General features: G+C 44.8%; 1 protein-coding gene across 1 annotated transcript in view; it reads left to right on the top strand.

Annotated features, from left to right (window-relative positions):
- The window catches only part of LOC144784055 (uncharacterized), a 52,233-nt gene that overhangs the window by 25,999 nt on the left and 2,417 nt on the right, over positions 1-23,817 (top strand). The window contains exon 2 of the mRNA XM_078662753.1: positions 23,438-23,530. Coding sequence (XP_078518879.1) covers positions 23,438-23,530 — 93 coding nt within the window. The remainder of the gene's footprint in view (positions 1-23,437; positions 23,531-23,817) is intronic.

The raw sequence follows: 23,817 nt of genomic DNA, 5'->3' as shown, positions 1-23,817 counted from the left end.
CTGGGAAGGTCAAATTTTGTTCTAAAACACAGTTTACAGTACACCTACCTTGAGGGGAAAGATCCGCTATAATATTTTGGCCATACTTATTTATCCTTAAAAAGGTGACTCAGACAGAGCACGCAATTTCAAAAATATTGTACTGTCTATTAGGGAAATCAAAGTGTCACTTTTTGAACCACACAGCGTACATACCTTTTATTTATTTATCAGTGGTATTGTAATAGCACTTCCTGTTTTCCGTTCAATAATTACAGGCCGGGTTTCAGTCAACATCCGCCAGGCAGGCAGTGGACAGGGTGTCTTCTGTCAGTGGTCACCAACATTGATGGACGAAGCGTCAGCTGGAATGGAGGAGTGCCGCCAATAAGAGGAATTGTTTGCTGCATGCAACTTACTTACCAAATTCAACAGGACAACTCCAACAACATACGCAATACAGATACAGTATCCATTGTTTTATTCTATGAGTGTGACTGCATGTGCTTAGCTTTAGTTTGTAACCAAAGATTGTCTTTATCTTCAATTATTGTTTGTCCATGCTCTGCTTTTTTTTTCTTCTCTCAACAAAACCTACCCAAAAAGAAACCCCCATTCCCATCCATTTTACAAACCCTAACCCTCTTCCCTCGGGCTGTGTTGTTTTGCTTGATGTCTGACTAAAATGACATCAATAATTCCACACACTTGCTGGGGAGGATAAGGTCATAGGAACAGGCTGTTGAAGGAATACGAGGATATCTTCTAGACTTACTCAGCTTCAGTACTATATCTTCTAGTAGTAGTAGCCAATGTCAAATAAATTCAACGCAAGTACTAGTTATACTTGCAAGCAAATACTTTACCATTTGTTAGGCTACATTATGGCACTGTTCTAGTGTACTGTCACCTGCTATATTCTCGATCGTACCGTAACCGTTGTAATGCTACAGTAAGGACAAACAAGGTTTCGTTTTCTTTTTTTCCATAGGCATGCAACTGCCACTGTGTCACACCACTAGTACCACCGCAATGAGGAAATGTCACCCGCCCAGGATTGACAACGTTAATCCCCATTTCACGTGGAGCCAGCCCTGGGCCTAGCCCTAATTTCTAACACAAATTACAGGTAAGATAAGCGTTTGGTGGGAGGTAGTATAATGGAGTATTATTTCGGAGTAGACAAGAGATTGACGGTTGTACTACTAAAGTCCTACGACTGTTCAGGAAAACAAAGTTACTGTTACACCCCCGTCCCCCACCCACCAGACTGAAAAGCAGTAAAAAACAAGTATGGTCAGATAAAGTTTAAAAATGTATATTTATGTAGCCCTAACAAAATAATCTCCCTCAAGACCCACCCTAACCCCAACGATTGTCTTTGAAACGTCCCAAAACGATCCCAACTCCCAAATCCCACCCCCCAAAAGTCTATAAAAAAAGGGCAAGGGACACTCCACTACTGGAGGGTGCTGGTGCATTTTGCGGCATGGGCATCATACTCCTTGCGGAGGGTGGCAAGCTCGGAGCGGAGGCCCTTCACCAAGTTCTTATACTTCTGGACCTCCTGCTCCAGGTTGGACATTCGGACTCGTAGGCGGCGTTGGCGTTCCTTGCAGCTCCTGTGGGGGGCAGCTGGTCTTTCTGTTGCTTGGCGGTGGCGGTTGGCTTTGTTAGCCCGGCTCGGTCCCGCTGGAGCACTGCGCATGCTGGCGTCCCGTGGGGTCACGGAGGAGGATGCAGCGGTCCCAGTCGAGGTTGTTGTTGTTGCACCGCTCGACTGCGTGTCCTCCTCCTCCTCCAGGGCCACCAGCCGCCGATATTCGGCGACAGTGGCATCCAGCCTCCGTTGCCGGGCCATTCTAGCCTGCTCCCTCCGTGTTGTTGATTTGGAAGGAGCAACTATATGAAGAAAGAAAGACATAGTCTGTAACCAATGCTCCTTAGCATTAATAACACAAAGTGATTGAGCCGAAAGTTGGGTCACAGGTAGCAAATTGAAAGCACAGTACATAACTATTGAGGACAGTATCTATGTAACCTCCCACTTCTGCATCCTTGCTCTAACATTAGTGATAGTTTAATGAACAAATTCTACGACCACTATGGACTTCCATTACAGTCGACTATGACAGTACACCAGTCTTATTCTTCTTCTTCTCTCTTGTTTAGGAAAATTGGTACGTTATCTTATGCAAGCCGGCAGAATGACATGGACAGCACAGTGAACTTGCACCCGAGAAAAAAAGTTGCACACCATGATGAGTGAGACAGACTTGCGTTACTGTACCGGTCCAGTACATGCAGGTGGTGAAGCTATTACTTTTCTATTACGGGTGGCACTGAGAATACTCTGTTACAAGGGCTACTGCTTAATTATTTTACCTTTCACCCTACAGTGCAAATGAGTACTAGAAAAGGAAAATGAAGAAGCTAACTAATTTGATTATCTATCACTTCACATGGGACGTATTTGATGACATATGGGATGACTTTAGGTGCTTTGCTTAATATTGAGTGAACAGTGATACACCCACACATGAATGACGTACTACAAGTAAAGTAAAGTTATTAAGAGAGGAACGGAGTGTCCACCGTAATAACCAGATATATGCTGTGATTGCAGACGCAATACAAAGTACTGCTACTATTCATGGTAGTATTGGACACATTTACAATTTCTTTTCCTTGCCTTCCCTGCACTGGACCGGACGTGCGGGTGCGGTGGTACATGCTCTTCAAGGTAACACTTAGTTCATCCAGCGACCATCTACTCTCTCTAGATACACATGTGCTATCTAAGAGTCAGAGAATACCATGCTCCAGGCATCCATTCAGTCAAAGTATACGCACACATACAGTTTCTGTTTCACCCACCCAGGCTGCTGTCCTTCCACCCATCCTTGCTTCATCATTGACCCAGCCATGCACCATACCATATTCTTCCCTTCCCAGCCACCTCGGGGGCCAAGCAAACACATATCGTTCTTCTTTGCCAGCCATCATACAATTTCGCGTCCCACTTACTTACACCCTTCTTTCGCTTTTCGTTCATCCCATCCATCACGTTCGTCTAAGAACTTATTGGGATTCTTCTCACCAAAAACTTCACAGCTAAGTCGAAGTACATTTCGAGGAGGCTACTACCTGGTTGATTTGTAATACACCCGTGCAGAAAGCACACTATGCAGTCTTCAATCTCAATAAGTAAGGAATATATAGCTTACCTGTTTCCGCCACCACCGTTTGAACCCCCACAGGACCGTCCGCCGGCTCTTGCACCGCCTCCTCCCCAGAGTCCTCCGAGTCCTCGCCCAACACAGCCACCTCCGCGCTGGCCCCGTCACCAGATGTTACACCTACAAAGTACATTTAAAAATGTTAGAAAACACCACTCACTACTATATAATATTTGGTCTAGGAGAAATGTTAAAAAAACAGAATACAATGTAATAATTTGTGACTGTCTACTCCAAAGTAAAAATGTCCCTTTTTCCAGGGAAGGCTGTTGTCTTGCTGCACTTTTATGCACAACTGATGAATGCTTGCTTTTTATTTTTAACACGCACCACTTTTTCTCCTAACAGACAGAAGCTTGACTCCTAAGAACACGACCAGGATCAAGTTCAAACCAGGTGAGAGCTCGGCTCGACCACAAGAAATGTGTCCAATTAATCGTCAGCACTAACCACTTTTCCGTTTTCAGTTAAATAGTTTTATGACAAAGTAGATTTTAATAAATGTGTTTACTTTTAATAAAGCTTTTAAACTTAAATAGACTCTGTGGTTTTGGGTCCTCCAGACTAGAGTGGATGAGCTAAAGGTTTTGGAATTTTTGCAAGCATGAGTGCCTCTGACACTTCTTGACTGTGCTGTGACTCCGTACTCTCTTGTCCTGCCTACGATAATCTAGAGATCATTGGGGATCAATAATCGGTGACTTCGGGAGCTGAATGACTCTGCCACACTATCTAGTCAGTAAGGAGACAGTGCATAGAGCTATTGCTGAATAGAATGGGAGTCCAATGGAATTGCCAAATGTCCAATCTTAGTTAGCTACACAGACAGACTAATAAGAATAATCTAGTAATACCACAGGGAGTCATATTAGAGCCAGGATAAGAATTTATATCCAGTCTACAAGAAGATCAAAGACGATTTAGAAAAAATCGAATGAGGAACGCTAGGAAAAAATAGGTACTCTTTATTACAATTAAAACTTACTGGGGCCAGCAAAGGAGCCCTCGCCTGCCCGATCCTGGCCTGCATCAGGAACAGCACCCTCCTCCTCCTGTGTCCTCTTGCCCTTGGGGGGAGCTGATGTACAACATGAAAGAAAGAAAGACCAGAAAACATGGATGAGATTTGTCAACCAAATCAACCATTTCAAAAGAACAATAACAACATTTTTTGGAGAAATAGCAAATAGATAGACAACTATTCCACGGGATCTATCTCATATGGTATACTACGTTATTCGTATTGCCTGATTTGCAGACCGTTGACTTAGAAAGTTCCTATGTAACTCAATAAACAGACTACTAAAGAGGTTTGCCTAGGCCTGGCACTGCAGGCAGCAGTCCGCAGCACGCGAAGTGACAGACAAAGTCCATCCTGCTTGCAGATCAGTGAATACTCAAACTATCAATCCACCCACCACCACCACTATTTCTTCTTATAGCCATGTGTCTAAAGGAAGGAGTGGACTTCAGTCTGTTGGGGCTGATTTAGAAGTCCCTTGCGGCTCATTTTCCTCCATTGTTGCGTGACTTTTGTGACGCTGCGGCAGAACAAAAGACTCGCCATGGTGTTGGTGCGGCGTATATATTAAAAAAAAAGAAATTATGGGCGATGCATCACGTTGTAAAGCCCTGCGCCATCAGGGGGCGTTCCGGCGCAAGGGAGGGCGTACCTGCGCAGGGACGAATCCTAAAAGTGGCTGAGGGAAATCTACAAGATGTCAATCAGTCACTTTTAAGACAATGATGCATGAGTCAAACCCTGCGCGCTTGAAGCCGACGTACGGCTTGATGCAGCATTGGGGAGATAGGGTACCCCAGAGCATTGCTGGAGCTGCGCCATCGTTGGCACGCAACTCCAGCAATGCGCCGCCTTTACGGCACAGATGCGTAAGGCTTCTGTGACGTTTTGGGCCAATGGGTGGTGGTGGCATGGCACACAATTACTGCGGCATCCCTGCTACTTTGCAGGGATGCGCCGGTAATTGAAAATATGACCCTTAGTGTCTAGCATTACGCAGTTCTTATCTTTACACTACACTCACACATAATTTCTCAGGCCAATGAAATGAACACAATGTACAAAACAAATAAGCATAGTAGCAAGCAAGGCTACTGAGAAGGAGAGCAGTGCACCTGAAATGCATAGAAGATTTTGAAATATAATGTACCTACAATGTAATCGGCAGCATTATTGCTCTTGGTAAAGAACAAAGATTTGCAAATAACAGAGCCGGATAAAACAGAGTAGTGATGAATAGCTACTACTACTCACCAAGCCCGGGGACCTCTACGCCGAGCGCGTCCAGCAAGTCCCGTTCCCGGTCCATGACATCGGTCCAGCGGTGGGTGGCCTGGTTATATGTGCGCCGGACCCCAGAGAGCTTATACATGGCCCGGCACACCTTCTCCCACCGCTTCCGGCGCTCCCGGATGCCATAGCCAGTCGCGATCTTGCCGCCTCCCAGGATCGTCTTGGGGAGGCGGCGCTGGACGTGGAAGATGAGTGCCGCCACTTCCTCCGCGCTGAAGATCTCCCGCGGCACCACTTGCTCCCCCCTCAAACGCCCGCACGGGAGCCAGGCACGGGGTGCGGGACCCTTCCCCTTCTCAGGGTGCTTCCCGGCTCCCTTTACCATGGTCTGGGCAGAAATAAACTTAAATGATAAAGAAGAAATAGAATAGTGAAGAAGAAAAGAAAAGAGTTAAAAAAAGTAGTTTAAAAGTAACTAAAAGTAGCAGAAAACACAAAAATATACAGCTAGAAAAATAGAGGGATAGATAATAAGTAAAATAGATTAAATAAACTTCAAACAAGCAAAGGATGGCAGAGATTCAGAGAGGATACAGAAAGCATGCCCAGAATCATAGCAATGAATGAGAAACAAGATGGCCGCGCCCGTTCACAACCGCGTGGGTAAGTTCGCGCGAGATTTTCCTCGCGAGCACGCGGGAAATTGTACTAGCGAGCAGCACAGTTTGCGAGATTACACATAGCGGCCGGAAACGGAATTACGTCACGCAAACAAGATGGCCGCGCCCGTGTACGACCGCTAGGGTAACTTGGCAAACGTATAGCTACAAGCGCCTCGCGAACACGCGCAAAAGCACGCGAACATACACGTCGCAAAAAAAAAATACGTGTATTCGCAAGCATTCGCGGCTCCCGAAATCGATCTCGCACGGATTCGCGCCCCAAAAAACGCGCGAAATTGCAGAAAAAACGGTTTTTGCTAAACTGAAAGCAATGAGCAGGTGCAAAAGTTCGAACTTAACATTTGTAACATTCACTGTAGTGCTTCCTGAGGGGCCCCTCCAGAGTTTGCAACTATTCTATGACCCTGCTATGACCCAAACAGCAGGCTCATAGAATAGCTACAAGTAGACCATAAAGGTCCTGTGAAAAAAAATTTCACTGCAACAGAAAGCAAATTACAGATAAGGAAGGAAGCAGGTGCCAGCCAGACTGGAACTTTCCAAATAACTGACACATTAATCAACCCCCAATTAATTCATGGCAGTTGAAGTAGGGGAGGTGTGCTTGCTTTTTTCACCCCCCATAAACTACAGTGATAAACAAACCTAATGGGTGGCAGTGAGGATGTACCAGAGGGTGGCATGGGTGTCCCAGAGGGTGGCAGTGGTGAAACAGAGGGTGCTGTGAACCTGTGATGATAAACCAGACGTAGAAACAACATAGTCGCGGCCGTTGCGTGCCGAAAAGTACGTTTGCAATTGCGAAATTGTCCCAAAATCGTCGCGAACGCGCGCCAACACAAAAAACGGGAAAATCCGCAAATCCGCGAGAGTTCGCGTATCTTCGCGGATTGCGAATCCGTAAATCCGCAATTTCGCATACGCGAGATCCGCTAGATACGCCCATGCTTATAAGAGAGCCTATGCCCTTTAATCAATGCACCCGCTAAATGCTCATGTTTTAAAGGCAACATGTCAACCTGGGGTTTCCAACTCAACTTCCTGCTTAGGGTTATGCCCAGGTAGGTAAATATATCTGTCTGGTCCAAGAGAACATTGTTCATGTATACTCTCCTTGTAATAGCTTTGGATTTATGAAGCACCATGAACTTTGTTTTCTCCACATTAACCCTCAGCTCATGGTCGTGGCAGAACACCTCAAACCGTGACAGGGCGGCCTGCAAGCCCTGTCTGGTATCAGGGTGTCATCCGAGAACATGAGCAGAGGTATCTTCATATCTGCCAATGATGGAGCATCAGTAGGGTGATCAGCGTAGTATTGAACCACCCTATTTATAAATAATGAAAACAGGGTGGGAGCTTGTATGCACCCCTGGCGTACCCCCTTGTAAACCGGAAACCTCTCGGTTACATCCCCAGACTTACCCCAGCAAACTTGGGCATATATCGAGTTGTGTAGTTTCACCAAAATTGCCACCAATTCTGGGGGAATCCCCATTTCCACCAATGTGCTCCATAGTTTTGCACAGGGGACTAAGTCAAATGCGGACTTTAGATCCACAAAAGCCGCGTAGATTATGCCCCCTCCAATAATGACCACCTGCCAATAAATTAACACAAACCGAAAAACTTGATCAAGGGTATTTGTATGTGGCCGAAACCCTACCTGTAATGGTGTCAGAATATCTGTTTCGACAATCCAAGCCCGAATTCTACCCAGAACTTGCTACAATCTGAATAGAATCTATCAGGCTGATTGGGCGATAATTTCCTGGTTGCAACCGATCACCCTACTTATATATTGATAGGATTTTGGCACCTGACCAGGTATCAGGAATCGATGTGATAGAGCGCGCAGGTGACCCGGCTATAATTTTACCATATGCACATTTGGGCCCATAAATTTAATTCACCATATTTATTAATCAGGTAACCTACACTCTACTACCAGCAATTAAATCCTAACTAATTCCTATACCATGGACTTACCAATTCTTGTCCTTTGGCACCTATGACCACAATGGATCAGGGAGCTAGCTGAAAAGGTAAGCAGTCTAAAATAACATTCATAACATTTGCACTCTTTATAATAACCACAGACTCTGGAAGTTTTGAAAACCTTTATCTAGTTTTCTTCAACGTTAAAAAGCATAAGGTTAAGGTTTATTCTGTCAACTGCTAAAAACCAATAAAATTTGTTCTGAAAAAAAAAAGCATAAGGTTTACAGCAAGCAAACTATCGATAACCAAAATCATGAAAAGCGTATAACCATGTAGGAAATATATGATGCCAACCATTTAGAGGACTAAAGGGAAGGTAAGAACAGGGAACATGCTAATAAGAAACTTCAGCAATTAGACTTAATATGGTGTTTCTAAAGGACGGGAAAAAAAAGGAACATGCTAGAAATCAAAGTTTGAGTACCACTAGAAAGGTGGATAAGGAAAAGGAACTTGATTTATAATGACGAAATTTGAAATAACCATGTAGCTATAGGGAAGGTAAGAAAATGGAACACACTAATAATTCAGAGTAACCACTTTAATTCGGCTAAAGGAAGGTAAAGAAAGGGAACATCTATATTTCATGAACAGTATTTTGCAATTGACTTAAAGGATGGTGAAAAATGGAACATGCTAATAAACAGCTAAAATGTAAGACTTTATTATTTGTCAGAACAGGGAGGATAAGAAAAAGGAAAAATGGACAAATAAGACTTTAACTGTTTCAAAAAAGGACAAGGAAAGGACGCAAGTGTGTTTCCCTCACAGATTTATATTTACCTAGAACGGTGTGAAGACCAACCCTGGCCATGGGTCAGTTAAGGACAGAAGAACCCCAAGGAAATGCAGTTGCCAGTAGGCCAGAAGGTGCAAAATTGAAACTAGGACAGGAAAACCAGATTTGGATCAGAAACGGACCACCAAAGTTGAGACCAGCACCCGCAGTTCAGTTGCAACGCCTGCGCTACTCCCTCTCTGCAGCTATCAGTCAGAACCCCGAATGGGTTATCAAATTCCCCAGCAAAGTTCTTCGCCAGCACTTAAGGTTCCCAAAACCCTGATTGGGTATGTGAGTATGTCTGACAGAGTGCTCCGCAGCACCTCTGTTCTCGATCAGCTATTGAGTACATTGGGTCAGTGACAGGTCAGCTATTCGGACAAGTCGGACAATTTCTCTAGCTAAACCTAGCCTAGTTATACTATTTTCCAGGTCAGTGTACCACCCCCCAAATGTTGCAAGTGTAAGGATCCCCAATTTTGATTGGACAAAAGGAAAGGACAGGTCATCACACCACCTTCGATTTGAGCTTTCTCAAGCCCCTCATTAGAATTTTTCATACACGCCCATCGAATTTTGGGTTCACATAACATATGCCTTATACATAACAATGGTGAATTTAGCATTGTATACAATGTATTTTGTTGGGTACAGTTCTGCTTCTCTGACTAGGTGAGGAAGTTTCTTCCCAGGCGCACATTTGCTGGGACTGCCATCTCGCAAAGTTTCAAAGGTCATTGCTGTGGAGACTCGCAGATCTCGCGCAGACTCAGTTTCAAGCAACATGGAATACAGCAAGGGACAGCAGGCCATGTTTCGTAATGTACCATGAAATAGAAAAGAAACAGTTTTAGAATACAGAAAAAATGAATACACTGTATACCATGAATCTGTACTGTATACCCATTACTTTATTATAACTATAGCCTTAGTGATTAAGCAAAACGAACAGCATAGCAAAAGCAGCAATGCAAGTTTCTCGCATGTGCGAACACAAAGCAGCCATTTTAGCTCTAATGCGCAGATGTAAACAGATTCCCTACAGAACTGCGAGTACGTCACGTCACATGGGTATGACCGACGCATGCGCAGTAGAAATTCCTGCATAGCAGCAGCCATATTAGGTTGCAAGCGTATTAGGATTAGTAGACACATAGGCAAGCTTCACTCGGACACCCCAAAGTGTCGGAAAAGGGCAAATTAAAAAGACAAACATATTGATTAGTTAATTAAATGTTATTTGAGGTTCACAAATTCAAGCAAGTCGCTGTACGTGCGAATCCTTGCTCCATCAGAAGCACCACTTGCTACGGCATTCACCAATAGCTTAATATAGGGTACCCAAAACTCTTTTTTCCTTACAAACAGGTCATCAGGTATACAGTCAAGGCAGGGGGCCCTACCTCTCGGAATTAACTTTAACGCAGACTCAACTTCTGTGTTAGTAAAACGCAGGGGTTCCCTGAAAGATGGCCATAGGGGGATCTCCTCATTGCAATTAGTGGACTGAAACTGAGCCTCATAATATGCGGCCCACTGTTCAGGAGCTCCATGGTTAGCTGGTGTCTGCTTCATCTCACCACTACTCCATTTAACTAGCTGCCAAAATTGTGTCATATTCCTTCCTTTGCGGGCCATCAACAAATCTTGCCATCGATCCTCGTCCCATTCCTTTTTTGCTAAAACTGCACTTTCTTATACCTTGCTCTAGCCTTTCTGATGCTACCCATATCCTTAGATCTAATAGTCCTCGATAGGCTTTTATAAGCCTGTCTGCAGGAACTGTTATACCAAGAGCCTCCTTTCACAATGCGCTGCTTCTTAAAAACGCTGCTTTTAATAAAAAATGATTTTAGATTATCAAACATATCTTCATGGGCCTGCAAAATAATAAAATTATTATCCTCCTGTGTGTCACAGTTGAGAAGTTTGGCTTTTGAACCAATAACCAAGTTCCTCATCTGTGCCAATTCGTCCTCATTATTTTCGATCCTTCCCCATTTGACTCTCCTCATGTCGTTAGTTAATGTTATCTCTTCCGTGCTATACTCAACCTTCCTGGTTTTCAGTTTACAAAATCCCACATCCTGTAGTTTTATGACCAATGGTTGGTGGTCACTTTCCGTCTGTTTCTGGACCTCCATGTCCAGGACGGTTGGCCAATATTCTACCTTAATAAATATCAAATCTATACGACTAATTCTTAATCCATTGTCAAAGGTATTTGCACCCTGCCTATCTCATTTCATCCTCCCATTTACTGCCCTCATTCCCCTTTCCTGGCAGAAGCCCTTCAGTTGTAATGCGGCCTCTGTACGTTTTTTTATGGGGCCCAGTTCTAACTTTGGAATATTCCATTGTGCATCTTCCTCTTTAGTCAGGTTACCATCCTCATAGTCCAGGGGCTCAAAACAACAATTACAATCTCCTGCTATGATCGTGTTGCAGGAACCCCCTAAATTTTCCAAATAGCCATCAAGGGCAGTAACCACACTAGATCCCTTACCACCCGGGAGCCCTCTCGCATACACATTGATAATCAAAGTGTCTGGACCAAGAGTTGAACAGACTCATATGGCCATAATATCCATGTTATCAATAGGTACCTCTTCCACCCTTATCCCTTCCTGCTGTCTAACCCAACAAGTCAGCCCTCCAATCGGTCGTCCTCTCTTTGTCCCCCTATAGCAGTCTTTAAAAAGTTTAAAAAACTAGGGTGGTAAACTTTATCCACAGACCAAGTCTCCTGGAATATCCAGACATCAAAGCCATCAATGTATGTTGACCAATCACTGGACGCAATTTTAGATGTTAGCCATGCGATATTCCATGAGGCTATGATCATATGGGTTTTTGGATTCTCAATACTCATACTATTATGAATAGTGGATACCTCTTGATCTATTGCTTAACCCTGTTCTAGTAAACCATAACTAGGGATTCTATTTATTCTTCGGGGACATGTTACTACTCTTTTAGTAGTTATATTTACCATATCACTATGGCCTTTTTCCGACAAGGATAAACCTGCCATCTCTTCAATGGTAAGACTACACACCTTAGTATCCTTAGGAACTTCCTTGGGTTCAGACACCGCAACGGTTGTACAGGTTGTTCCCAATCAATCGACTTTCTCCAGGGATGTAAAAATATCAAAGCGATTACTTGTGGGCACTGTAAAATCTTGATGGATATGTGGGCTAGCCGATCCCCGCCACTCACTAAACCTATGTGTGCTCTGTGGTTTGTAAAAAACCTTAATGGAAGGATTTTTATATCATCCATTTTGGTTAAGCAATTCCCGGCCATTTCCAGTATATGCTGAACCAAAATTGGTGATCTAAGGGCGTAGTTCGCGTAGCCGCACTCCGCGACGCTACGCGAAGACGCACTTGCACTCCGCGAGCTACACGTAGCTCCGCGGACATGCGTAGTAGCTTGCTAGACCCGTTCGCGCGCCGTTTTTCGTCTTCGGGAGCGCGGTGCGCGTGTTCGGGGCGCTGCCTGCATGCTCGAGATAGCTAGCGCGCTAAGTTACTCAATGAGGTTTGTCCCGCCCGCTTGCGTTCCCTTATTTCCGGTTCCGGGTCACAAGTAACATGTTCGCGTTGTGTTAGACATGTTCGGGAACTCATCTTCTCGTTCGCACTGCCAAAGTGCGTGATCGCGTCAAATATCGCGCAAACTTACCGCGGCGGTCGCGACGGGCAGAGCCATCTTCGATTTCACACTCTGGCTATGGTTTTGGGCCTACTTTAGCATCTCACTCCTATCTCTTCCATCCTGGTCTTTTCCCTCAGTTTTTCTAACTCTCTTTACTTCTTACCTATTTCTGTCTGCGCCTAGGTTTATATTTCTCATTTTATGTTTACTTTTACCACTTTTTTTGCAACTTTTCTCTTGTTTTATATTACTTCCTTCTTTTATCTTTCTTCTTTCTTCCCCTAACCTTTTTGTCTTCAACTTTCCTTCTCCCCTCCACCCAGAACCATGGTGAAGGGTGCCAGCAGCATCGGCGGCTCAAAGGGCAAGGCGGCTGTGCCTAAAAAAACCCGGCTGCCTTGCGGCAGAATGCGCCCGGCAGGAGTGACGCCCCGCCAACTTTTTGGGGAGGAGGAGGTGGCCGCCCTGGTCTTTTTTATCCAACGTCACCTCCCCTTGACTTTGGCAGCAGGCGGCAGGCCCGGCTCCGGCTACCAGCGCATTGAAGAGCGTCTCCGGCGGTGGGCGAAGGTGCGCCGTGCAGTCTTCCGCTGCTCCGGTATCCGGCGTACCCACCATCAGCTGTCCCACCGCTGGGCCGACATTTTGGACCGGGAGCAGGACCTGTTGGACCTGCTTGGTGTGGAGGTTGTGGGTCTTGGTGAGTGGCTACCCCAAAAATAAAGTGTGTATGTATATATATATATATATATATATATATATATATATATATATATATGAAATTCACTGAAAAAACCATAGGTTATAGACCATATATAGTTAGGAATTAGCATTTACAAAACCTTGAAAATTCACTGAAAAAACCATAGGTTATAGACCATATATAGTTAGGAATTAGCATTTAAAAAACCTTATTTTACTCACACAAAACCATTGAAATTCCATATATAGTTAGTTGCACTAACTATATATTGCGCACCCGCAATCCACTGCTGATCATGTCACATATTACATCATTCATGACATGGTCAGTGACATCACTGATGACATCACTGATGACATCTCAAATGACATCACTGATGACATCACTGATGACATCATCCAGTGACTGTGTTTCTGTAAAGTTTAAATATGTTTTAGATATTGAAGAATGAGTAGATGTATAACTGTCTGGACGAAGGATTTAGTAGGTGCATGACTGAATGTATGAGTGAGTGATTAAATGTGTCTCACTGAGTGCATGGGTTAGTGACTAAACTGTCTTAATTTGTGCATCATTATGTCTGTTGTTCTGTAAACTACTGCATGTGTTGATCAGTAGCTATATGATTAACTATATGGGTTATTGATTGATTGTCCAAGTATTTGTATGGGAGACTGAGTGTGTGTGTGGCTGGCTGGGAGGTGTGTGACTCTGTGCAGATCAATGTGTACTTGTATCAATGATTGTATAAGAAAGTAAGTATGTGTTACTATATGTTTGAAAATGTAAGGTGCTCTATGTTTAACTGTATAGACAAGAAAATGGAAGTGTGATTGATTCTTTACAGGACTGACTAGGTGTGTGAGTAACTCCATGGATGAGTGGCAGAGTGTGAGTGTCTGTATAGGTGTATGAGTGCATATGATAGTGTTGTAAAGATGAGTGATTGTATGTATGAATGATTGTATGGGTGAATGAGTGAATGTGTGTGTAGACGTAGGAATCAGTGAGTACGTATGTAGTAACTAGTATTGGTGTGTCAATGGTTTCAAAAATTATACTCTGTATTTAACACTGGGTGAAACAGAGGTTATATTAAAATGTGAGGAGATGCATTGTATTGTCACATGAATGATATCATCAGTGATGTGGTCATTGATGTCAAATGAGATGTCATCAGTGATGTCATCAGTGATGTCATTTGAGATGTCATCAGTGATGTCATCAGTGATGTCACTGACCATGTCATGAATGATGTAATATGTGACATGATCAGCAGTGGATTGCGGGTGCGCAATATATAGTTAGTGCAACTAACTATATATGGAATTTCAATGGTTTTGTGTGAGTAAAATAAGGTTTTTTAAATGCTAATTCCTAACTATATATGGTCTATAACCTATGGTTTTTTCAGTGAATTTTCAAGGTTTTGTAAATGCTAATTCCTAACTATATATGGTCTATAACCTATGTTTTTTTTAGTGAATTTCAATGGTTTTTTAATAGCAAATATCATAAGCTGTCGAATGTCAAGTACGTGGTAAGTGAAAACATTTTCGTGTTTATGCACACTGATCTGCTTTGAATGGTGCCCCCCCCCCTCATTTCTATTAGGAGTACTCTCTCTTTGCAGATAGTGAAAGGTAGTTAACGCAGGCCTTTGCCCCCGTTGTAATCCGTCGTGCCTGCTTCTCTCTCCATTTGATTGATTGTTATCCAAGTATTTACTGTTTTAGAATTAGTTCTCTTTGGTTCATTCTCTATTTACAAACAAACACAGAGTCGCAATACTCTGTTTAGTCTTTGCAGATAACGAAAAATCGTGTAAAAAAAAAGAAAAGGAATCGAGCAAAATCAGTAGGCCACTAATGGGATCTCTTTTTGACCTCGCTAAAATAGAAACATTAGGAACAACCCCTCATGACAAATACAAAACTAGTGAGATGAACTGAACTCCACACAATGATGGCTGCAAAACAGCTCGGCTCCGCCACCCACCCCGCCCAAAATAACGATAAAGAGCGGCTGCCATGATTGGTTGCGGAATGGCCACAACGGAGCTACGAAATGGTGCTGCTCTCATGCTAACCCCAGCTTCGGTCTGAAACATCCAGAAACACTGTAGACTACCAATTCGATCAGTTCCGGTAGCGCCCCAATGTAACCCGGTAGAGAAGAACTAGCCCTCCCCTCTTTGACTGATGGTTCTTGTTGCCTGTCCCTTCTGTTGTCATTTAACAGAACTATTTAGCCTGCTGAAAGGGGTTGTGTTTCGACCGCTGGTTGGTGGAGACATTTTGACTATATTCTGGACCTGCGTTGTCGCGTAATGCGTCATATGACGCGCCGCGTTAGCGCATCCGGAAGTCATCCGGGGCGCGCAGCGCGTAACGTAAGCATAACAAGTCATGTGACTTGTTAATAAAACTTTTCATTGGTTCATTTTACTTTTCTTATTCTAATGATGAAAGCCTTGGTCATATCACCTAAAAATTACGCTTTTAATTACTTCCGAACATTATTTTCTCTTAAATATATGTTATAATGTTCCAGGCTAATGTACTTTCCCGGAAATTTTACAACTGTCCTGCAAGTAAAATATATTCTTTTTTCGAGAAAAAGAGCGTTTCTTCGTCCCATGACGGAGCCGTTGAGCAAAAGAGGGTCGACCTGCTGTCTTAGTCGCCGATACGCCTGAATATGAGATTCTTATCAATCACTTTATGTTGCAGGAATAGAAAACACAACAGCCCTTGACCATTTATCTTTACTGCGTTCCTTCGTATTATACCTTTTACCCTTCATGTAATTGGTCTGCTTTATTTCACTTGCCTTTTAATGATTCTAAAACAGTGACTATTATTAAAAACTTTACCAATGTATACACTACTACCATGTTTTCTTTTAAAAACCTTTATTGTGAAAATTTCATTATACAAATACGAGCCTATAACCACGTGGGCCTGCCACGGAGCAAACTGTAATCGTATATGATGAATAGACATTTACACTGTAGAGGAACGTAACGGGCGGGCCATTAGGTTGCAAAAACTAAGGTGTCTAACAGTTACGGAATCGGTGGACGTACATTTTATAATTAAAATACGACAGGGCCAGTTACAATAAAATTATCTAGATATACATTTGCGGGCAAGTACCATGGTTGACGTTAATTCGAATTTTCAACAGTACAGTAATCAATAACACATCAGAACTTAATATCAATAGGGATGTCGAAATATTCAATCAATTCTCGTCCCCGCCCGCCATGTGCTTCAAAACTGCATACGTATCTCGTGATATCAAGGTTGTGCAACCAGTACACAACAAGGAGTTACGAGTCCCATTTATTCCGGCGCCATTTTGGGCGAGGACGGGCAGGTCCAGGATATAGTCAAAATGTCTCTACCAACCATCGACTATGATGATGTTCATATGCTGTATTTATTAGAGTAACACTCATCTGCCCACATGAAATTAATTTACCACAATCTAAACATGTCATTTTAATCTTTCCAAAGTTCTTCTAAATATTTGGGACCGTTTCCCTTGCCTCTGAAGCTCTCAGTGCCACTTCTTTAATGAATGTACTAGCAGGTCAGGGGTTCTCCTCCAAATCTCTCTTTTATGCAGCACTATAATTAATTGGTGCCACCTCTCCATATGACGATGCATGGTATAGTTACCACAACTATATTTTTTTTCGGTTCCTCTGGAGAGTTCATCGTGGCAGATGAAGCGTGTAACATACCGGGCATTTACCTTTTTTTGCATGTACAGGAAAGGAAAAAAAAATCGAGCGTCCGAGTTCTAAGGTGTCCCAGGGCCATTTTAGTGGACCAGGCCCAAATCCAAAGAACAGCCATCTCACAGGCTAATGGGGCGACCCACGCCGAGTTTCAGCATTGTAGGATGACCACACAAGTACAGCAACTTGCTAGACATCACCTCGGTGCCATCCGGATCTCGGCGCGTTGTGCTGCCTTCGGCCTATTCGCACATCGGTCCGCTACTGACGCCATCTCACAGGCTAATGGGGTGACCCACGCCGAGTTTCAGCATTGTAGGATGACCACACCAACTTGCTAGACATCACCTCGGTGCCATCCGAATCTTGGCATCTCAACGCCTAGTGGTATCTTCCATACAGAAAATATTGTTACGCTGCCTTTGGCCCCATTCGCACATCAGTCCGCAACTTAGACATCACCTCGATGCCATCCGGATCTTGGCATCTCAGCGCCTTGTGGTGTCAGTCAGAAAATATTGTTGCGCTGCCTTTGGCCCCATTCGCACATCAGTCCGCTACTGACACCATCTCACAGGCCAATAGGGCGCCCCACGCCGACTTTTACCATTGTACGATGGCCACACCAGTGGCACAACTTGCTAGACATCACCTCGGTGCCATCCGAATCTTGGCATCTCAACGCCTAGTGGTATCTTCCATACAGAAAATCTTGTTACGCTACCTTTGGCCCCATTCGCACATCGGTCCGCAACTTAGACATCACCTCGGTGCCATCCGGATCTTGGCATCTCAGCGCCTTGTGGTGTATTCTCTTCAGAAAATATTGTTGAGCTGCCTTTGGCCCCATTCGCACATCGGTCCGCAACTTACACATCACCTCGGTGCCATCCGGATCTTGGCATCTCAGCGCCTTGTGGTGTCTTCTACTCCGAAAATATAGTAGAAAATATTGTTGCGCTGCCTTTGGCCCCATTCACACATCAGTCCGCTACTGACACCATCTCACAGGCCAACAGGGCGCCCCACGCCGACTTTTACCATTGTACGATGGCCACACCAGTGCCACAACTTGCTAGACACCACCTCGGTGCCATCCGGATCTTGGCATCTCAGCGCCTTGTGGTGTCTTCAAATCAGAAAATATTGTTGCGCTGCCTTTGGCCCCATTCGCACATCGGTCCGCTACTGACGCCATCTCACAGGCCAACGGGGCGCCCCACGCCGACTTTCAGCATTGTAGGATGGCCACACCAGTGCGGCAACTTACTAGACACCACCTCGGTGCCATCCGGATCTTGGCGCGTTGTGCTGCCTTCGGCCTATTCGCACATCGGTCCGCTACTGACGCAAACTCACAGGCCAACGGGGCGCCCCACGCCGACTTTCAGCATTGTAGGATGGCCACACCAGTGCGGCAACTTACTAGACACCACCTCGGTGCCATCCGGATCTTGGCGCGTTGTGCTGCCTTCGGCCTATTCGCACATCGGTCCGCTACTGACGCAAACTCACAGGCCAACGGGGCGCCCCACGCCGACTTTCAGCATTGTTGGATGGCCACACCAGTGCGGCAACTTACTAGACACCACCTCGGTGCCATCCGGATCTTGGCGCGTTGTGCTGCCTTCGGCCTATTCGCACATCGGTCCGCTACTGACGCAAACTCACAGGCCAACGGGGCGCCCCACGCCGACTTTCAGCATTGTTGGATAGCCACACCAGTGCGGCAACTTACTAGACACCACCTCGGTGCCATCCGGATCTTGGCGCGTTGTGCTGCCTTCGGCCTATTCGCACATCGGTCCGCTACTGACGCAAACTCACAGGCCAACGGGGCGCCCCACGCCGACTTTCAGCATTGTAGTATGGCCACACCAGTGCTGCAACTTGCTGGACACCACCTCGGTGCCATCCGGATCTTGGCGCGTTGTGTTGCCTTCGGCCTATTCGCACATCGGTCCGCTACTGACGCCGCCTCACGTGCCAACGTATTTTCTCCGCATTTTACACCCTATGCCGCATAACAGGTCATGTGACTTGTTTATAAAACTTTTCATTGGTTCATTTTACTTTTGGTTTCCTAATGATGGAAGGCATGATCATGTGACCTAAAAACAACACTTTTCATAGGATGAAAACTTTTTTTTTTCCCAAACGATGAAAGCCCCACCTTGTTTCTGGATGTTTCAGACTGAAGCTGGCGTCAGCATGAAAGCACCACCATCTCGTGGCTCCGTCGTGGTCATTCCGCGAGCAATCATGGCAGCCGCTCCCCACCAGAAGCCTGCAGGAGTCGGAGCCCCCAAAACTTTTGATGAATTCTCAAGGCGGAGGGGACGCTTTCGAGAATGGGGTCCAAGACCTAGCAGACAAGCGTCCGATTTCCAAGGTGTCCCAGGGCCATTTCAGTGGACCAGGCCCAAAAAGGAAAGAGCCTGCCGCCATTTTGAGAGTCCTGTGACAGCCGCCTATCGCTGCACCACAAGAGTGGGCGCAACTCAGCTGAATTGCGGCTTTTGACACAGTGGACCAAAAACGGACGGAATGGCAACTGAAACGGTAAAGGGGCGCCCCACTACAACAGATGACACTCCACCTGGAGAGGCCCGTTCACGCCGCCTCCCCCGGGGCGCCCCACGCCGTTATTCGGAGCAGCATTGTAGGATACCAAAACCAGTGCGGCAACTTACTGGACATCACCTTGGTGCCATCGTTCTGCTGCCTTGGAACTATTCGCGCAACAGTTTGCTACTGATGACCCACCCCCCGCGACGCCCCATGCCGTTATTTGCTGGGTGGCAACTTACTAGACATCACTTTCGTGTCATCTAGATTTCGGCGCGTTCTGCTGCCTTGGAACTATTCGCACAACAGTTTGCTACTGATGACCCACCCCCCGCGACGCCCCACGCCGGAAATCTGGACGTTGTGCTGCGTTGGGACTATTCGCACAGCCGACCGCTACTTCGTTGTTTTTCCCTAAAAATGTTTATATGTTATTACTATTTTTGTTTTCTTGTATATATTTATAAATTATTAAAGTTTTATAATCTTACTACTTTGTCGGAGTGCTATATATTTTTAATGTGACACATAATTGTAAAAACTTTGATGTACAAACAGTCATCCCTGGAATCTTCCGCTTCAGGCTCGGTCCCCTCCCCAATCACAATACAGGATGGTTTTCAGATAATAGCAACGCTTCTGCTGTGACGGATCTCATCGAGTGTGGGCCTTGATCTACTATAACTCCTTTGAAGAGGGGTGATTCTTTACAGCTGTGGCCATAAACTACATCTGCAGGGCTAGCTGATACCCTAGGACCAGTTTGGACAATCGGACACAGAGGAAAAGGAGTGTCAGAGGGTGCGGTAGTGAATAGGGCGAAAGGGAGGTGTCGGGCGGGCACAGGGTGTGATTCTCAGGGAACAGCAGCGCAGATGGGGGAGGTTTATTACCCATGCATAAGACAGAGAGCGGGGGTGACCACTGCCTGGGGGAGATGCTTGCGAGGGTGGGGAGCCATGCTAAGGATCGACAGCGTGCACAGAGTGGGTCTGGTCAAGGCATCTAAAATGGCTGCCGTGCACGACAAAAGTGTGGCATTTGAAAAAAGACAAGATGGCGCAGACAATGTTTTTCAACACTTCCTGATTTCCTTCGAATCGAACGTTAACAGACGTTGGGGCATATTACCAAAGTTAAGCGATATTTATCCCTAACGATGCTTAGCAACGATTTTTTTACCGTCAGAAATTATCGCAGATAAACCTTGCTATTATCAAGGTTTATCGGAAATACGATAAAAAACGACCGCAATGCATTAATATCGCTGAAAACTCAGCGATATTCATGCATTACCGAGCTAATGCTCTTAGCCATGTTATCCACCTCCCATCGGATAACATGGCTAAGAACTGCTCAGGGCAGGTGGTAGCTTTTGGAGATATTCGCCCTTATCTCGAATATTTCCAAAAGTTGATAATAGGAGATAGCGATGTTAGCGACTGTTTCCAGTCGCTAACATCTTGGCATGCCCACTTTGCATGTCATTAGTGATAAATATCACTCACATGCAAAGTGGGGCCCAAGATGGTCGCTATCTTCTACTAGCCGTCGCTAACTGGTGTTAGCAACAGCTAGGTAATACACATATAATTTTATCTCCGCGAAGCGGAGCGCTGTTACAGATATATATCTTGTTTCTGAACGTTAATTTCTCAAAATGCACTGAAGCACATATATTGAGACCTAGCAAAGGCACATCGGGCTACCAGTCCCTACAATTTTGCCAAGTTTCGTGCAAATCCATTCAGCTGTTCGATCCTACCGAGAGACAAGATGGCGGCCGCTACGGACTGTTTGGAATGTTTACAGACACCGGAGAGCCAATCAGCTTCGCTTCGCAAAGCTCCGTAACGCGAAAAGTACGCGAAGCGGTGCGCTGTTACAGATATATACCTTTTTTTGAACGTTAATTTCTCAAAATCCACTGGAGCACATATATTGAGATCTAGCAAAGGCACATCGGGCTACCAGTCCCTACAATTTTGCCAAGTTTCGTGCAAATCCATTCAGCTGTTCGATTATTATTATTTTTATTTTTTTTTGCCCCGCGGGGCCCTTTTAAAACCTCCACATCAAACCTAGGGGGTGAGCGACAATGTACTATGCCCCCTTATGGTCATTTGCCCCTTCGCTTTGGCCTCCTCTTGTCTCTCGATCCTACCGAGAGACAAGATGGCGGCCGCTACGGACTGTTTGGAATGTTGACAGACGCCGGAGAACCAATCAGCTTCGCTTCACAAAGCTCCGTTGCGCGAAAAGTACGCGTAGCGGAGCGCTGCCCAGTCCGCTGTTACAGATATATACCTTTTTTTGAACATTAATTTCTCAAAATCCACTGAAGCACATATATTGAGATCTAGCAAAGGCACATCGGGCTACCAGTCCCTACAATTTTGCCAAGTTTCGTGCAAATCCATTCAGCTGTTCGATTATTATTATGTTTATTTTTTTTTGCCCCGCGGGGCCCTTTTAAAACCTCCACATCAAACCTAGGGGGTGAGCGACAATGTACTATGCCCCCTTATGGTCATTTGCCCCTTCGCTTTGGCCTCCTCTTGTCTCTCGATCCTACCGAGAGACAAGATGGCGGCCGCTACGGACTGTTTGGAATGTTGACAGACGCCGGAGAACCAATCAGCTTCGCTTCACAAAGCTCCGTTGCGCGAAAAGTACGCGTAGCGGAGCGCTGCCCAGTCCGCTGCTACAGATATATATCTTTTTTTGAACATTAATTTCTCAAAATCCACTGAAGCACATATATTGAGACCTACAAAAGGCACATCGGGCTACCAGTCCCTACAATTTTGCCAAGTTTCGTGCAAATCCATTCAGCCGTTCGGGCTAAAAGTGAGGCCAACCGCCCTATGGAAATTAACATGGGAAAAACGCGTTTTGGGACCCCCCTTTTTTCTCGGCCCCCCCTTGACGAACCCCCCCAAAATTTTCAGGGGCTGCTCAGAAACAAAATGTGCCATTTTCCTGAAAATTTCAGCCAATTCCGTCCACAAACGCCAAAGTTATTAGACATAGAATTTTCAAAAAACCCATAGAGAAAAAATCCTAACTATATATACCTACTGGCGACCGCCAGTAGGTAATATAGTTATATAATATATATATATATATATATATATATATATATATATATATATATATATATATATAGTTGTATAAATATTGTTATTGTATCTTTGTAAATATTGGCTGAATAAGTAACGCGATGACTGTTGCTCCTAGTTACATTTGCGATGTATTCCGGTATATCTACTGTCATTGTATGACAGTGTTCTTCTTCTTCACTGGCTCTTGCGTGTTGTTTCAACTTGGCGCTAGCTGTTGCTGTTTATTGATGTGAGATTTTCTTTATTGTTGAGAACTGAAGTTAGTTAATGCTATTAATAGAGTCTTGTCCTTCCTTTGTCCGTCAGTGAAATAGCGGTGGATGGATAATTGTACGTAGTTTGCATATTGTAGCATTTTTTTCACGGCCTTCTCTTCTGCATGAATCGAATCCTTTTCTTGCAAAGAATGCTAACGTTACTTTGTTCTTCTTACCTCAGCCAGGGCCGGCTCTAGGGGGCATGTGCAAGCTGTGCAACTGCACAGGGGCACCAAACTTGAGGGGCCACCGCACCAATAGATATCCTTAATTTAATAATACTCTAAGGATGGATACATATTTGCGTTGCGGCCCCTGGCATGGATTTGTTGCCTCCGGCTCTGTTCCACTGTAGCAGTGTTTTTTGCAATGATGTCTATGTTTCACAGCACTCAATGTTTTTCTCTTTGTTTATTATTTTTTACATGAACCACAGAACCCAGGGGCAAGCAGAATACAGGGACCGAGTCGGCGGGTGAACCACCACTTACACAGAGCTCCTCTACTGAGGATCCTGCTGCTGTCCCCAGTAAGTCCAACAGTGCTTGTTTTTTCCTCTGTAATGTGTCTGCTTTGGCAATTGACAGCAACCAAGTATGCATCCAGAATGATGTTTGTCTAGTATTTTTGTAAACGTTAGTATACCACTACTAGTCTTTTGGGTATTCTATCTCCTATGGAGTTATATACATATTACACAACTATGTAACTATGCACACGAAAATTGGATGTTGGTACTGATAGGCAGGTTGGACCTTACTTACACCTCAGTCACAGAACTCTGAGGAACGCACAATTCACTGAACGTCAGCCTAT

The sequence above is a fragment of the Lissotriton helveticus genome, chromosome 10 (assembly GCF_964261635.1).
Source record: "Lissotriton helveticus chromosome 10, aLisHel1.1, whole genome shotgun sequence".
Lineage (NCBI taxonomy): Eukaryota > Metazoa > Chordata > Amphibia > Caudata > Salamandridae > Lissotriton > Lissotriton helveticus.
The sequence above is the reverse complement of the archived record's forward strand: the minus strand, read 5'-3'. Positions and strand labels throughout refer to the sequence as shown.